Raw genomic sequence first — 17,846 nt, 5'->3', positions numbered from 1 at the left:
ACACAAAAATGCAGATCTGGCTGAAAATTTTTCATTTTCACAAGGAATGAAGGAGACAAAGCACCCCAAAATCTGTGCCCCAATTTCTCCCGAGTACGGCAATGCCTCACATGTGCCCAAAAAATACCAGTTGGGTGCATGGCAGGACTCAGAAGGGAAGGAGTGATTTTTGGATTTTGCAGCACAGATTCTGGTTGAATGACCCCTGAAGCACCTACACAGTGGAACCCCCCCACAAGTGACCCCATTTTGCAAACTACACCCTTCAGGGAATTCATCAGGGGGTATAGTGTACATTTCAAACCCCCAGGGGTTTCACCAATTTTGATACAACTGAGCTGTGAAAATGAAAAATTAATTTTTTTCATTTTCACAGCCCAGTTGTATCAAAATTGGTGAAACCCCTGGGGGTTTGAAATGTACACTATACCCCTTGATGAATTCCCTGAGGGGTGTAGTTTGCAAAATGGGGTCACTTGTGGGGGGGTTCCTAACTTTTAGCATCTTATGGTGCCTAGAAACCTACATGGTGCCTAAAAAAATAATCTCATAAAAAGGAGGCTCCAAAATCAAGTAGGTGCTCCTTCTATTATGAAGCCTGTGGTTTGGTCACCGTGCACACTAGGGCCACATATAGGATATTTATGAAAACCAAAGAATTGGGGGAATCAATTTTTAGTCACATTTCTCTAGTAAAATCTACTGTATTCGTTAGAAAAATGTATTAAAATTGAAACTCTGCAAAAAAAAAGAAATTTTGAAATTCCACCTACACTTTGTTTTAATTCCTGTGAAACACCTAAAGGGTTAACAAACTTCCAAAATGCTGTTTTGAATACTGTGAGGGGTGCAGTTTTTGAAATGGCATCATTTATGGGGGTGTCTCACATACAAGTCCCTCAAAGTCACATCAGAACTGAACTGGTCCCTAAAAAAATCAGTGTTTGAAATTTTCTTGAAAATTTGAGAATTTGCTATTCATATTGTAAGCCTCCTAGTGTCCCAAAAAATTAAAAGGAAGTTGAAATAATGATGTCAACATAAAGTAGACATATGGTCTATGTTAGTTATTCACTATTTTGAGTGGTAAGATTATTTGTCTCACAAGCAGAAAATTTAACATTTTGCAAATCGCAAAATTTTCCATTTTTTTCCGACATTTTGGTATTTTTCACAAAAAAACACAGACTGTATCGATGAAAATTTACCACTAACTTGAAGTACAATGTGTCACGAGAAAACAATCTCAAAATCACTGGGATAAGTAAAAGCAAAAAAAAGTTATCCCCACTTAAGTGAGACATGTCAGATTTGAAAAAAAGGGCTCTGTCAGGAACGCAAAAACTGGCTCTGTCAGGAAGGGGTTAATAATCCGCCTAATACTGCATTTGCTGTACTGTGATACCATTGCCATTACTTCATATACTGTACAGAGACACCATTAATTACTAATCCTCCAAATATTGCATGTACTGGACAGTGGACACCATTCCTTACTAATCCTCCTATTGCTGCATGTTCTGTACAGTGTCAACTTTCCTTACTAATCCTCCTATTACTGCATGTTCTGTACAGTGACACCTTTCATTACTAATCCTCCTATTACTGCATATACTGTACATTGACCCCATTCTTTACTAAACCTCCTATTATAGCATGTACTGTACAGTAAAAATTCACTGTCTTGAGCGCTACAACACACTCCTGATGAAGGACCCAATGGTCTGAAATGCATTGAGCAGCTGTACCCGTGGCTGGAGAACAGTACCGATTTGTATCGTGGGAGGACCATCCACCCTGGGCGTTTTGACTGAGAGAATCGTCACCTTCCAGTTAATGCCATAGGAGTGGTTGGTGAGATCCCCATTTTTTATCACCGGCTGGTGATGATATGCTTGTTTTTACCTTTACCTTTGTGAGTGAAATGATTGAATAAATTGTTCCCCCCTGTCTACAAAGGTGTTGCACTATCTCCTTTTCTTTCAATAGAGATACATTAAGGAAAGAGGGGAGTGCATGGACTGTGAATTTTATTGGGACATAGAATACATACCTAAAAACAAGAGAGGAATCTCTTTGAATGTATGATTCACGAACTAGTGTAAGTTCAATTTGCTTATGCTCCTCCAACATAGCGCTCAAGACAGTGATTTTTTTCTTTGTCTACATGTTTTGAAGTTTGGTGTAACTTCCGGTCAGTGTCTAAGCTGCTTTGTATTATTCCATAATGTACTGTACAGTGTCACCATTCTTTACTCATCCTCCTATTACTGCATGTACTGTACAGTGACACTATGTAGATGTAGATATTATTATTGTGCATCACTGAAGGACTGAATCTAGGTCGGCCCAATTACTACTGTATATCACTGGAGGATTGTATTGCTCTCAGACCAGTTATTATTGTATATTACTGGAGGACTGTATCACGATCAGCCCAGTTATTATTGTATATCACTGGAGAACTGTACCATACTCAGCCCAGTTATTATTGTATATCACTGGAGGACTGTATCGCACTGAGCCCAGTTATTATTCTTTATCACTGGAGAACTATATCACACTCACTCCAGTTATTATTGTATATCACTGGAGGACTGTATCGCACTGAGCCCAGTTATTATTCTTTATCACTGGAGAACTATATCACACTCACTCCAGTTATTATTGTATATCAGTGGAGGACCGTTTTGCACTCAGCCCAGTTATTAGTGTATATAACTGGAGGACTGTAACATACTCAGCAAAGTTATTATTGTATATCACTGGAGGACTGTATCTCATGCAGCCCAGTTATTATTGCATACCCTCCAACTGTACCGATTTAGCCAGTAAAGTACCGTTTTTTAATGGTCTGTACTGGCTAAATCTAACTGTATCGAATGTATCTTTTTTTGTAGCCAGCTCCTCCGACTCTGGGAGTTGTAATTTCACAGTTGTAGTTTCCTGTGTAGTTTCCTACACAAGACTACATCTCCCAAGTTGCCCTGTGGGGGGACTCAGCGGGACCCCCTCCCCCTGCTCACACACACGCACAGGGCAGAGGTGCTGGGAATGACAGATGCCACCTTATTAGTGAGGGAATGCCAGCCCTCCCTCTACTGCAGACAACATGGCCAGGGGGCCAGGGACTGATGCTGAGCTGTACTGTAGGCGGCAGCAGTAGCACAGCACTCAGCATGTGTGGGGTTGGGGCTGGGTTGTTTAGAGGGGTGGGAGTCCTCTTGAAAAAAAAAAGCAAAGTAAACATTCGGAAACGGGGTGTGACTACACCCACTCTAACTGTGGCCACACATATGTCCCGAATGTGTACCGGTTTCTGCCTTTCAGATGTTGGAGGGTATGTTATTGTATATCAGTAGAGGACTGTATCACACTCAGCCCAGTTAATATTGTATATCACTGGAGGACGGTATCGCACGCAGCCAAGTTATTATTGTATATCACTGAAGGACTGTATCACGATCAGCCCAGTTATTATTGTATATCACTGGAGGACTGTATCATACTCAGCTCAGTTATTATTGTATATCACTGGAGGACTGTACCGTACTCATCCCAGTTATTATTGTATATCAGTGGAGAACTGTATTACTCTCAGCCCAGTTATTATTGTATATCAGTGGAGGACTGAATTTCATTCAGCCCAGTTATTATTGTATATCACTGGAGGATTGTATCACGATCAGCCCAGTTATTATTATATATCACTGGAGGCAGAGCCGAATTTGCCATTATGCATTTGAGGCACGTGCCTAGGGGCGGCACATGTTTGGGGGCGGCACTTGGATGCCTGTGATATTACTGTCAGCCCAAAATGTACCAATAACTGCAAAATATCCACTGTACTGTACTATATTACATCTTAAATAGAGTGTAAATGGATGGGACATGCAGATACTGCCCCTGTAAACTGTCCTACGTAGTAAATATGTATTCATAATAAAATAACATGTCAGTTATTGGCTTTTTTATAAATCAGGTGGTGGGGGGGGGGGGGGCTGCGAACATTATTGTTGTGCCTAGGGGCGCCCTCATCCCTAAATCCACCCCTGACTGGAGGACTGAATCTCATGCAGCCCAGTTACTATTGTATATTACTGGAGGACTGTATAGCACTCAGCCCAGTTACTATTGTACAGTATATCACTGGAGGACTGTATCACGATCAGCCCAATTATTATTGTATATCACTGGAGGACTGTGTCACTCAGCCCAGTTATTATTGTATATCACTGGAGGACTGTATCACACTCATCCCAGTTATTACTGAATGTCACTGGAGGACTGTATCACGATCAGCCCAGTTATTATTGTATATCACTAGAGGACTGTAATGCACTCAGCCCAGTTGTTATTGTATATAACTGGAGGAGTGTATCGCACTCAGCCCAGTTATTATTGTATATCACGTAAGGACTGTATCGCACTCAGCCCAGTTGTTATTGTACTGTATATCAATTGAGGACTGTATCACACTCAGCCCAGTTATTATTGCATATCACTGGCAAACTGGATCACACTCATCCCAGTTAGTATTGTATATCACTGGAGGACGGTATCGTACACAGCCCGGTTATTATTGTATATCACTGGAGGACTGTATCACGATCAGCCCAGTTCTTATTGTATATCACTGGAGGACTGTATCTCACTCAGCCTGATTATTTTAGTATATTACAGGAGGACTGTATCGCACGCAGCCTGGTTATTGTTGGATGTCATTGTGTCATTTGGTCTTCATTGAAGAAATTGTATAATAGTGATGCGGGCCCTTCATGTTGTGTGTAATATATCCTGACTCTGTTGCCCAGGGAGTAAGGTCCCAGATCCCCCATCTTAAAGCCGTTATACTTATAGCTCCAGCACTATCCGCGGCATACCTGCCCTCATATTAATTAACCCTTCCTATGCTAATGATATTTGTTTCACAAGGTCACTAATCCATGTATGTTTCCACAAGGTCTCTGCCTGAGCTTTCCCATCACTGCCCCAACCATAAATCCTCATCTTCCCCTTTTTGTCTTGCAGATCTTCCGGCGTTGCTGGCTGGTGCTAAGGAAATCTTCCAGTAAGGGTCCTGGGAGGCTGGAGAAATACCCAGATGAGAGATCTGTCCTCCTGCGCACATCCCCTAAGGTGAGATGATTCCACTCCTGTAATAATGGAGCATAGACAGCAGGTCTAGATCAGGCATTGTGCTATGGGCTTCTCTTGGTAGTGGGATGTGAGGGAACGGGGCCCTACAAACTTCATCTGTATCTCCCAGCTATGACCTGACATCGTGTGTCCTCCTAGGTGACGGAGATCAGTAACGTCAAGTGCATTATGCGTCTGCCGAAGGAGACCAAGAGGCAGGCAGTGGCCATTGTGTTCTCTGATGACTTATCCCGCACCTTTACCTGTGATTCAGGTGAGCTGACTGGCACCTGTATTCTCTCCATGAACAGGTGAGGGGTTAACCTACATTGGTCACCAGTACCCTACTTTTTCCATTCTCAGAGCTGGAAGCAGAAGAGTGGTACAAAATCCTGTCCATGGAATGCTTGGGAACCAGAGTGAGCGACTGTAATCTGGGGGAGCCGGATCTGCTGACTTCCGGGGTGCACGGTGAGAAGACGGGTAAGAGAGAGGTCACCCCTCCCCTGACAGGGGCACCAGAGTGAGCAACTGTAATGTGGGGGAGCCGGATCTGCTTACTTGGACATTACTGGGATGGACACATCCAGGTCCTATATGGACATTACTGGGATGTGGGCAGAGCCGGCCCTAGCCTAAATGACGCCCTAGGCAAGATTTTAGCTGGTGCCCCCTAGCACTGCCACTAGTTCCGCCCTGACCCTGCTCCCCCTTCCCAGCACCATCAACCCTCATCATAGCAGTCATCATTTTGGTGCTCCTACCCGCAATATTTTAAATAGAAACAGTGCACACATTCAGTGCTCAGCTCAAACAGGGGTGTGTTCTTGCTGGGAAGGGGCATGGTCACACAATAGTACCCCCAATTCAAATTTTGCCACACAGTAGTGCAACTTTGTTCACATTATATCATGCGATGGTGTCCCTTATTCACGTTACATCACACAGTAGTACCACTTTACCTTATGTACATTACTCCTCACATTATACCCTTAGAAAAAAATCCTGAGAAATATTGTATTTTAAGCACCTCCATGGCCACACTGCAACCCAGCACAAAGCAGTGTGTGCTGGGCCTTTCCATCAGACTTTGGCCTGGGTAATTTGTACCCCCTACCCCTTTCTCTCTGTACCACTAATACCACACAGTAATGCCCCTTACACATGACACACATTATTAATGTCCTTATAACCATAATGCCCCTTACACATTATGCCAACCTTTATTAGTGCCCTTCATACACATGACACACATAATGCCCATTACACATATGTTGCACATTATTAATGCACTTATACACATGACACACATAATGCCTGTTACACATGTCGCACATTATTAAAGCATTTATACATGACACACATAGGGCGGGATGTATTAAAATACATCGCGGCCCCCCCGCCGCGATGCCGCCGCATATGTACTAACATATGCGGCTGGCATCGCGATGCGGTGACGGAGGCCCCCCGCGATACCTGGAATGTGGTGTGCGGGGGGTCTCCGTCACCTCTCTGCCCCCTTCTGCATCCCTCACGCCGGGGACAGCTATGCAAGCTGTCCCCGGCGCCTCTTCCTCCCCCTGCAGCCGGAAGGACGTCCGGCTGCGTCACTAGGGGGAGGAAGGTGTTACCTTCCGGGTCCAGGAGGACCTGGACCAGGGGCGAATTTAGGGGCCAGGCCGCCCCTAGGCACAACATTTTTTGCCCCCCCCCCCCTATTTTAATGCAGGGTTGCCGACTTTTTCTGTCGGAGAGGAGACTTCCAGCTGCAGTTCGGGGGGCGGGCTTGAGCTATACATCATTAAGCCCCGCCCCCAGGATGGTAAAAACCCCAATTCACAGATCTACGTGGAGGGGGCGGGGCTAAAATGACGCAATTTTAGCTCCGCCCCCTCCTCTGAGACCCGCGGATTGATGGATTTCAATCCAAAGGTATGGGGAAGACGCCGCAATCGGGGGGTGGCGTGGGGGTCCCCCAGAATCCGGGAGGGTTGCCCACCTTTCCGGGGGGCCGGGAGGAGGACCAGATTTTCGGGATCCTCCCGGTAATTCCGGGAGGGTCGGCAACCCTGTTTTAATGTAATCATAAATGTATATATATTTTGTTATTTATATATTTCATAAAAATTTAACTGTAGCCCACCTTCATATTTTTTTAAGCACTCTGGACTGCTCACTGTACGGAGGACCCGGAGGGAGGCACTTATTAGTACAGTGATTAGCACAGTGTCTCCATCAGTCTCTCTCCGGCTCACACACTGTGACTGACTGAGCGCAGGAAGGATCTGCGCGCCAATCAGCTCAGCTGCTGGATACACAGCAGCCAATAGACTGTGTGTGTGGAGTAGCCAATGGGCGGGAGCCGGCAGCAATGAGCCATTTTCGGACGCGCAGGGGGACCATCGGATCCAGCCACTAAGCGGTGATGTAATGCATGGCAGAGTGGTGGGCAGTAGCGGGTGATGAGCAGCGCTGCCGCCGACATAGGATAATTTGCGGCGGCGGCGCTCGTCACTCGCCACTGCCCACCCGCTGTGCCATTTAACAGAATGTCAGCCTGCCTGCCGCCCTTAATTAGTGCCGCCCTGAGGCCGGTGCCTCACGGGCCTAGACACAAATCCGGCCCTGACCTGGACCAGGTAAGAGAGGGAGGGGGAGAGGGGGGTCGGCGGGTTTTTCGGCGGAGGCGTCGGGCGGCGAAAAGAAGCCCATAGGCTTCTATAGGGTATCGCCACCCAAAGGTGGCGATACCCTACACTGCGGTGACGTGGCGGTCGGGTAATAGTACATAGGAAAATGCGGTAAAACGGGGGTTTTACCGCATTTTCCCTTTAGTAATCTCGCCCATAATGCCCCTTACACATATGCCGAACACTATTGCACAAGCAACCCACCTGCAGACAGCACTCGCACTGGCCGCTAACACTGTGACCTCTGCCTCTACTTGGATACAGATGTTTCCTCATACATCTTGACTCAATAAGCCATGCAGCTCCTGCCAAGTTCTGCTAACGTTGTGTGCCTTTTTGCTGAAAATTCATCTTATTTGCATTGTTATGACCAGCATGCACAAGGAGCTTCCAATGATTAAAATGATATGCGGCATGCCTATATTCTGTGTGCGACTGTGGCTGTACCTGCATACGAAATGCTATGTTACAGTGATTTTCATGAATACACTATTTCATATGCAGATACAGCCTCACTCACACACAGAATATAGGCATGCTGCATATCATTTTAATCAGCAGAAGCTGCTGATGCCCCTATGCATTCCAAATGCCCTAGGCAATTGCCTAGTTTGCCTATGCCTAAGGCCGGCTCTGGATGTGGAGCAGGGACAGCCACACCCTGGTCCTATATGGACATTACTGGGACGTGGACCGGTGATGGCCACACCCTGGTCCTATATAGACATTATTGGGATGTGGAGCGGTGACGGCCACACGCTGGTCCTATATGGACATTACTGGGACGTGGAGTGGTGACGGCCACATCCAGGTACTATATGGACATTACTGGGTTGAGGAGCGGTGACAGCCACACCCTGGTCTTATATTATGGACATTGGTGGTACATGGAGTGGTGACGACCATACCCTGGTCCTATATGGACATTACTGGGCCGTGACGAGGTGAAGGCCACACCATGGTCCTATATGGACATTTCTGGGACATGGAGTGGTGACAGCCACACCCTGGTCTTATATGGACATTACTGGGACATGGATCAGTGACGGCCACACCCTGGTCCTAAATGGACATTACTGGGACAGGGAGCGGTGGCGGTCACACCCTGGTCCTATATGCACATTGGTGGTACGTGGAGTGGTGACGGCCACACCCTGGTCCTATATGGACATTACTGGGACGTGGAGTGGTGACGGCCACATCCAGGTACTATATGGACATTACTGGGTAGTGGAGCGGTGACAGCCACACCCTGGTCCTATATTATGGACATTGGTGGTACATGGAGCGGTGACAGACACACCCTGGTCCTATATGGACATTACTGGGATGTGGACCAGTGATGGCCACACCCTGGTCCTATATGGACATTACTGGGATGTGGAGCGGTGACGGCCACACCCTGGTATTATATTATGAACATTGGTGGTATATGGAGTGGTGACGACGACACCCTGGTCCTATATGGACATTACTGGGACATAAAGCAGTGACGGCCACACCCTGGTCCTATATGGACATTACTGGAGTGGTGACGGTGTCATGATTGCTCTATTTCAGAGTGTTTCAGCGTCTTCTTGCTGCCATCCTCCAACTTGGATGTACACGGAGACTGTAAGATGCAAGTGACAGAAGAACATCTCTACCTCTGGGACCCACACAACCCACGCAACAAGCTGCTGTCATGGCCTCTCTGCGCCCTGCGACGATATGGGAGCGACTCCTCGCGCTTCACTTTCGAGGCAGAAAGGTTAGAAGCTGTTGATAATTAGTGCAATGCTGTACGACATTGGGCCAGTGCTATATATGACCCTTTTTCCAATACAGCTTCGCTGTGCAAAATGTATCCAATACAGAAATCACAGTGATGTTCTCATCAAACGGATGTCATGTTCATATAAAAATAAAACAAAGAGTGGATCATAGCGTAACACAATTTAATACAATACAATAAAATACGGTATGATGCTTCAAGCTCCCTCCTGGGATAACAAAACTTAAAGCTCAATTACCGGAATAAAATGAGAACCTTAATGAAAAGAGTTCTCAATCAAGCATAAAATATATGACAGCCTTGGAATCAACACATATTCTGAGGTGAGAGAAAAGTCTGCAATTACCCAAACGTATGGAGAACTAGATGGAATCAGTTCTCAATGAAGCATTTCAGGAAAAAACAGCTTGGTGTTTTGAATTACCAGTCCTGGACCGCTGCAGCAAGGTTCCTGGCTGATATCTTCTTCCCCAGAATGTATGGAGGTCCTCTTGTGGCTGTGGTATAGCTGCCAACGCGTTTCAACCACTACTGTGGTCTTTTTCAAGGCTGAAGTAAAAACGCTAATGTCCACTGAGTTTAAAAAGGCTAGTAATCACATTCAAAGCTAAAACAGCTGATAGTATGGCCGTCTATAGTGGCCTGTCATTGGTGCTCCCAGCGGTCACGTGATCCGATGTGTGGGAGTGTTTCATATGCTGCTGGTGTAATAGCGCCCTGATCCAAAATGGCGGAAGTCGCACTTCCGGTCTATGCATAGCGCAGTAAACAGTAGGTGCTTGTAATAATATATCTGGCGTGGCGCCCTCCTCTAAAGTAGCGGAATGTACAAAGGAGAAATTGGTATCCACCTACTACAAATAGGTATCGCCCATTAGAAGAAGAAACCCCTAGGGCTCATTTTTTAGACAGGGTGAGGACTCACCCGCTAAACAAAGAGCGGAGATACAACTATCGGGGAGGTTAAAGAGACAACATAGGGGAAAAAGGGGGGGATTAAGATCCAAAAAGACTAGAAGAAAAAAGGACCCCAGAAAAAGAAAACCTAGAAAGCAAAATGCACCCGATGTAATAGTGGCAGACGTAATAAATAACTCTGTAACGAAAGACAATGGAGGTATTAAAATTTTCAATATCAGTGCTCATGTACTAAGTAAAAATGAAGAAAAAGTTCTCGAAAGAGGCTTAAAATATGCACCCACTATTCCTGTCAACAAATTTTCCACATTTGTGGACATACATAAATTTATTAGAAAATTATGTATAAAAAAATTTTTTCTGACTAAAGAGACGATAAGTAATTTGGGTGAGACAGAATTACCTCCCCTGACTCCTTTTAAACCCAAATCAGTGTTCTTTCCAGCACATATGAAAAGTGGTCATATTGAAACATTTTGTGCTATGGTTCAAGATGACCTGAAAGATCTCAATAATACCGGGGTAAAACATAATCTCAGCTATAAAGAACGCCTAGCCCTTAAGGACCTTAAAAATAACTCTGAAATCATCATCAAACCCGCCGACAAAGGTGGGGGTGTGGTGATTATGGACAGATCCTGGTATGAGATGTTAGTCAAAAAACATCTAGAGGATAGCACAACATATAAAAAATTGAAAGCTGACCCTACAGCAAAAATAATTGAGAACTTGAAACAGCTAATTAAACGCTATGTAGAGGATGGCACTCTAGGAGAGAAGGAAGAGAAATTTTTGTTACATGATGATGTCACTACACCGGTGATCTATATGTTACCAAAGGTCCACAAAGATCCCTGCAATCCCCCCGGACGCCCGATAGTGTCGGGAGTTAACTCAGTGACTGCAAATTTATCTGAGTTAATTGATTATTTTCTCCAGCCTTTGGTCCTTACCAATAATTCACATCTGCAGGACGCGGGGGATGTCCTAAAATTCCTACCCACGGTCCAGTGGGAGGATGGGATGTTCCTCGTGACTGCAGATGTGAAGTCTCTCTATACTATAATAGACCATAATAGAGGGATAGAATCAGTTTCTGAATTCCTTATCAGGAGTGATATTGATGGTGGAGCACAGGAATTTATAAAAGAGGGTGTCAGTTTCATTTTATCAAATAATTATTTTTTATTTGGTGATGGCTATTACATTCAACAGACGGGGACAGCCATGGGCACCAGGTTCGCCCCCAGCTATGCCAACTTGTTTATGGGCAGCTGGGAGTTACAACATATATGGCCACAAGATCGGCATGGGGCGAACCTGGTGTCATGGAAACGATATATAGACGATATATTATTTATCTGGCAGGGGGATAGAGAATCATTGGATTTATTTTGCTCAACACTTAATGTGAACGATTGGAATATCGAGCTCACATACAACATCAGTATGACAAGTGTTGATTTTCTAGATTTAACTATATTTGTTGAGAACGGTAAATTATGTACTAGATCATACTCTAAACCTACCGACTCAGGGACCTATATCCATTATGATAGTTGCCATCACCGTAATTGGTTGGACTCAATACCTAGCGGTCAACTGAAACGGATAAAACGCAACTGCACTGAAAATTACAACTATCAGTTACAGGCCAAAAAGATGGTGGATAAATTTGAAGAATGTGGATATAAGAATGATACTATAAGGAAAGCCATCACACAAGTAGAAATTACCGACAGAGAAAGCCTCTTAACCAAAAAAAGTAACCCCATTAAAAAGAACAATAAATTTGAGTGGGCTTTTATAACGGGCTATAATGTACAACATAAAAAGATAGAAAAATCATTCCACAAACACTGGAATATCCTGAAAAAGGATCCAGTGTTAGGTGAGGCCCTTCCAATTAAACCATCTTTTATATATAAAAAAGCACCCAATTTGAGGGATGCGTTGGTTAAGAGTGCCTTTCTCCCGCCACAAAGAGATGGCAATATCAGAACAAAGGGTTTTCATCGGTGTGGAACCTGTTTGGGGTGCCGGGGTGTAAAAAGTGATGGGACCAAAAAAATTGAGAAAATTATGATCAATAGTAAAGAACATACTGTGCGTGAATTCATCACATGCCATACAAGCAACATCATATATATGATTGAGTGCTCTTGTGGCCTTAATTATATAGGCCGCACATCTAGGCCATTAAAAATCCGTCTGGGAGAACATCTCAGGAACATACGGAAAGGCCTAGAAACACACTCCCTATCTAATCACTTCAGACTAGTGCATAACTGTTCCACACTTGCAATCAAAAAATTTGTAGGACTAAAAATGGTCAAAACCAACATGAGGAACAAAAACATCTCCACCCTTCTAGCTAAGAAGGAGATGGAGATGATTTATGAGTTTGACACATTGATTCCGAAGGGGTTAAACTCTGATTTCGAAATAAAATGGTTCTTGTGAATCCTACACTACATGTTAAAACCCTTCCTTTATATATATCTCATTTCTTTCCTGTATCAAAGTATGGGGATGGAGTGTCCATTATAAGAGAAGTTTATCTGTGAATAAAACTGTTTTTCTCCTTTTCAACAGATTCTTTGGATTCTACTGTTCGATATATATTGTTGTGATCCAGAGCAACGAGCGATCACGTGATCGCGATAGAAGGGAGCTGTTACTGTCATTTACAGCGCTATTTGCGGAAGTAGAGATTCCGCCATGTTAGTTAAGGGCGCTATGCCAGAAACATATTATTACAGGCACCTGCGGTGGATAGTATTGTGCGCAGACCGGAAGTGCGGCTTCCGCTACTTTAGAGGAGGGCGCCACGCCAGATATATTATTACAAGCACCTACTGTTTACTGCGCTATGCATAGACCGGAAGTGCGACTTCCGCCATTTTGGATCAGGGCGCTATTACACCAGCAGCATATGAAACACTCCCACACATCGGATCACGTGACCGCTGGGAGCACCAATGACAGGCCACTATAGACGGCCATACTATCAGCTGTTTTAGCTTTGAATGTGATTACTAGCCTTTTTAAACTCAGTGGACATTAGCGTTTTTACTTCAGCCTTGAAAAAGACCACAGTAGTGGTTGAAACGCGTTGGCAGCTATACCACAGCCACAAGAGGACCTCCATACATTCTGGGGAAGAAGATATCAGCCAGGAACCTTGCTGCAGCGGTCCAGGACTGGTAATTCAAAACACCAAGCTGTTTTTTCCTGAAATGCTTCATTGAGAACTGATTCCATCTAGTTCTCCATACGTTTGGGTAATTGCAGACTTTTCTCTCACCTCAGAATATGTGTTGATTCCAAGGCTGTCATATATTTTATGCTTGATTGAGAACTCTTTTCATTAAGGTTCTCATTTTATTCCGGTAATTGAGCTTTAAGTTTTGTTATCCCAGGAGGGAGCTTGAAGCATCATACCGTATTTTATTGTATTGTATTAAATTGTGTTACGCTATGATCCACTCTTTGTTTTATTTTTATATGAACATGACATCCGTTTGATGAGAACATCACTGTGATTTCTGTATTGGATACATTTTGCACAGCGAAGCTGTATTGGAAAAAGGGTTGTATAATTCTTTTATTTATGCATGTAAAGGTGGAGGCGCAAACAGTGTGTTGGTGCTAAATCTCTTTTGTCACTTGTATCTTGTTGGGGTAATTTGGGAATACCCCTTTATCACCATTAACGTATTTGTCGACTCTGCCTGAGGCGCACTGTGTCTTTACTATTTTTATCTTATATCCAGTGCTATATATGGTTTGTGCCCTTTATAGAGGTGGGGACTGCTCCGCTATCGGAATGGTAATAGATTCTCTTTCAGATTTCTATGAAGCAACGTGTTTCATGGATTGTGCAGCTTCCATCTGCGAAATGCGTGGCTTTGTACTGGGTGCAGCGCATGTGGCGGTATGGTTATATGTGTATATGTAGACACCAGGTCATTAACAAAAGATTGAACCTGCTCCTGTCTAGGGAGAGCTAATGTCACATTACAGACATCTATTGGATTGTAGGGTGTGTGGTATCAGCGACGGACTCTACACCTTCCAGACACACGAGGGGGCCCGGATTTACCAGCGGGTACATAGAGCCGTAATATCCCTGGCTGAACAACACAAGAGACTCCTCCAGATGGGAAACAGCTCCCGGGTGAGAGACTGACCCATCCAGTGTGACCAGCCACGCACCCACTATACAGAAAAGTTTGACTCCCCATAGAGATGTGTACATGACCCACCTCAACCTCTCCATACAGATGCATCTGATGCTACCGGCCTCACCCCCCATACAGATGCGTTTGATGTAAACCGCCTCACCCCCCATACAGATGCGTCTGATGTGAACCACCTCACCCCCCCCCCCCATACAAATGTGTACAACGTGACCCGCCTCACCCCCCATACAGTTGTATCTGACATGACCTGCCTCACTCCATATACAGATTTGTATGACGTGACCCCCCTTACCCCCCATAGAGATGTGTACATGACCCACCTAACCCAACATACAGATGTATCTCACGTGACCCGCCTCACCTCCATACAGATTTGTATGATGTGACCTCCCTCACCCCCCATAGAGATGTGTACATGACCCGCCTCACCCACCATACAGAATCATCTGATGCGACCCACCTCACCTCCATACACATGTATCTGACATGACATGCCTCACTCCCCATGTAAATGTGTACAATGTGACCCCCCTCACCCCCCATTCAAATACAACTGATGTGACACACCTCACCCCCCATAGAAATACTTCTAATGTGACCCGCCTCACCCCCATACAAATACATCTGATGTGACCCGCCTCACCCCCCTTACAGCTGCGTCTGATGTGACCCACCATACAGATGTGTACAACATGACCCGCCTCACCACCCATACAGATGTGTACATAATGACCCGCCTCACCCCCCCATACAGATGCATCTGATGCAACCCGCCTCACCCCCCTTACAGATGTGTACAACGTGACCCGCCTCATCCCCCATAACGATGCGTCTGACGTGACCCGCCTCACCCCCATACAGATGTGAACAACGTGACCCGCCTCACCCCCATACAGATGTGTACAACTTGACCCGCATCACCCCCATACAGATGCGTATGACTTGATCCGTCTAATACCCCCATACAGATGTGTACATCGTGACCCGCCTCACCCCCATAAAGATGCGAACAATGTGATCCGCCTCACACCCAATAGAGATGTGTACATGACCCGCCTCACCCACCATACAGATGTGTACGTGACCCGCCTCACCCCCATACAGATGTGTACGACTTGACCCATCTTACCCCCCCATACAGATGTGTACATAGTGACCCACCTCAACCCCCATACAGATGCATCTGACGTGACCCACCCGTCTCACCCCCATACAGATGCATCTGACTTGACCCGCCTCTCCCCCCCAAAGAGATGTGTACATGACATGCCTCACCCCCCATACAGATGCATCTGACGCGACCCGCCTCACTCCCCCATACAGATATGTATGTGACCCGCCTCACCCCCCCCTCCACATACAGATGCAACCCGCCTCAACGCCCATACAGCTTTGTACAACGTGACCCGCCTCAACCCCCATACAGCTGTGTACGACTTGACCCGCCTCACACCCATACAGAAGTGTACATCGTGACCCACCTCATCCACCATAAAGATGCATCTGATGTGACCCGCCTCCCCCCATACAGATGTGAACAACGTGACCCGCCTCACCCCCCGTAGAGATGTGTACGTCTTGACCCGCCTCACCCCCATACAGATGTGTACAACTTAATCCGTCTTACCCCCATACAGATGTGTACATCATGACCCGCCCTACCCTCCCTTAAAGATGTGTCTGACGTGACCCGCCTCACTCCCCATACAGATGTGAACAACATGAACCGCCTCACCCCCCTTAGAGATGTGTACATTACCCGCCTTACCCAAAATACAAATGTAACATAGTAACATAGTAATTAAGGTTGAAAAAAGATGTTAGGCCATCGAGATCAACCTATCTAACTTGTAACTACTGACTTGAGTAAGTCATCTCTAAACTACTGTTAGATTCATTAACAGTAGTTGCTGTAATCACCCCCACTGGCAATGAGTTCCAGAATTTTAATGCTCTAATGGTGAAGAATCCTCTTCTTAATTCAGTACGGAATTTCTTTTCCTCGAGCCTCAGTACATGCCCGCGTCTCCTAAGTATAGGCCTGTTAGTGAACAAATCATGTCCCAGTTCCATATGATTCCCAATCCTGTATTTGAACATACGAATCATATCACCTCTCAACCTCCGTTTCTCCAGTGAAAACATATTCAGCCTGGTTAACCTATGTTTGTATTCTAGTGATTCAAGACCTTTTACTAGCTTAGTCACCCTTCTCTGTACCTGTTCCAATTGATTTATGTCCTTTTTAAGGTGCGGTGCCCAGAACTGAACACAATATTCCAAGTGTGGTCTTACCAATGCCTTGTAAAGAGGCACTATCACATTAGCATCCCTTGAATCCATACCCCTTTTAATGCATGCCAGTGTCCGGTTTGCTTTTGCACTTGAGCAGTTTGCACTATTACCCAATTTTTCATCTATGATGACCCCCAAGTCCTTCTCTACAGCAGAATTCCCTATAATAACTCCATTTAGTCTATAAGTAGCTTGAACATTTTTGTTCCGTTAATGAATTACTTTACATTTTTCAATATTAAACTGCTGTCTATAATTTTCAGGGTTAGTTTTGCTACCTTTCGTCCATATTGGTACTACATTAGCTATGCGCCGCTCCCTTGGTACCGTCCCCGAGTTTATTGATATCTCGAATATAAGATATAATAGGTGTGGTATAGGGTTCCGATAGTCGGGATCCCGACAGTAATTAGCCCGACGTTGCAATCCAGACTGGCCGGACTCAGACAGCATGGGGAGGGCAACGCGCTCACCACGCTGCGGGCACGGTGGCTCGCTACGCTCGCCACCTATTCTATTCTCCCTCTATGGGGGACCCCCACGAGGGAGAATAGCCGGTGGCCGTCGGGAACCCATCTGTCTGTGTTTTTTTTTTTTTTAAAGATTGAATATTTATTGGTTTTTCAAAAGCGTGTCAAATAGACAGCTGGGGGGGGGGGGGGGTACAGAATGAAAAAAAAGGGGGGGGACACAACACTTTACATCCGTGATAACAAACAATTTATATACAGTACAGACATATGGTTATAACGATACATAAGCCATTAATGAAATACCACTTTTAACAGTAATTGACTCTAAGGAGGATGTGTGAACAGTGTATGT

At 45.1% G+C, this 17,846-nt stretch overlaps 1 protein-coding gene across 2 annotated transcripts in view; it reads left to right on the top strand.

The window, feature by feature from the left end:
- DOK4 (docking protein 4) overlaps positions 1-17,846 on the top strand; it is a 96,726-nt gene that overhangs the window by 47,848 nt on the left and 31,032 nt on the right. Inside the window, exons 1-6 of one of the 2 annotated variants that reach the window (XM_083164607.1) lie at positions 1,284-2,101; positions 5,032-5,139; positions 5,299-5,413; positions 5,503-5,622; positions 9,390-9,579; positions 14,566-14,701. In XM_083164607.1, coding sequence (XP_083020733.1) covers positions 2,081-2,101; positions 5,032-5,139; positions 5,299-5,413; positions 5,503-5,622; positions 9,390-9,579; positions 14,566-14,701 — 690 coding nt within the window. In that variant the 5' untranslated portion in view covers positions 1,284-2,080. Of the gene's footprint in view, positions 1-1,283; positions 2,102-5,031; positions 5,140-5,298; positions 5,414-5,502; positions 5,623-9,389; positions 9,580-14,565; positions 14,702-17,846 lie in introns of those variants that run through there. The other variant, XM_083164606.1, reaches the window with a different exon arrangement.

This window comes from Crinia signifera, chromosome 11 (genome assembly GCF_055691185.1).
Source record: "Crinia signifera chromosome 11, ASM5569118v1, whole genome shotgun sequence".
NCBI lineage: Eukaryota > Metazoa > Chordata > Amphibia > Anura > Myobatrachidae > Crinia > Crinia signifera.
This window is presented reverse-complemented; position numbering and strand designations above follow the sequence as displayed.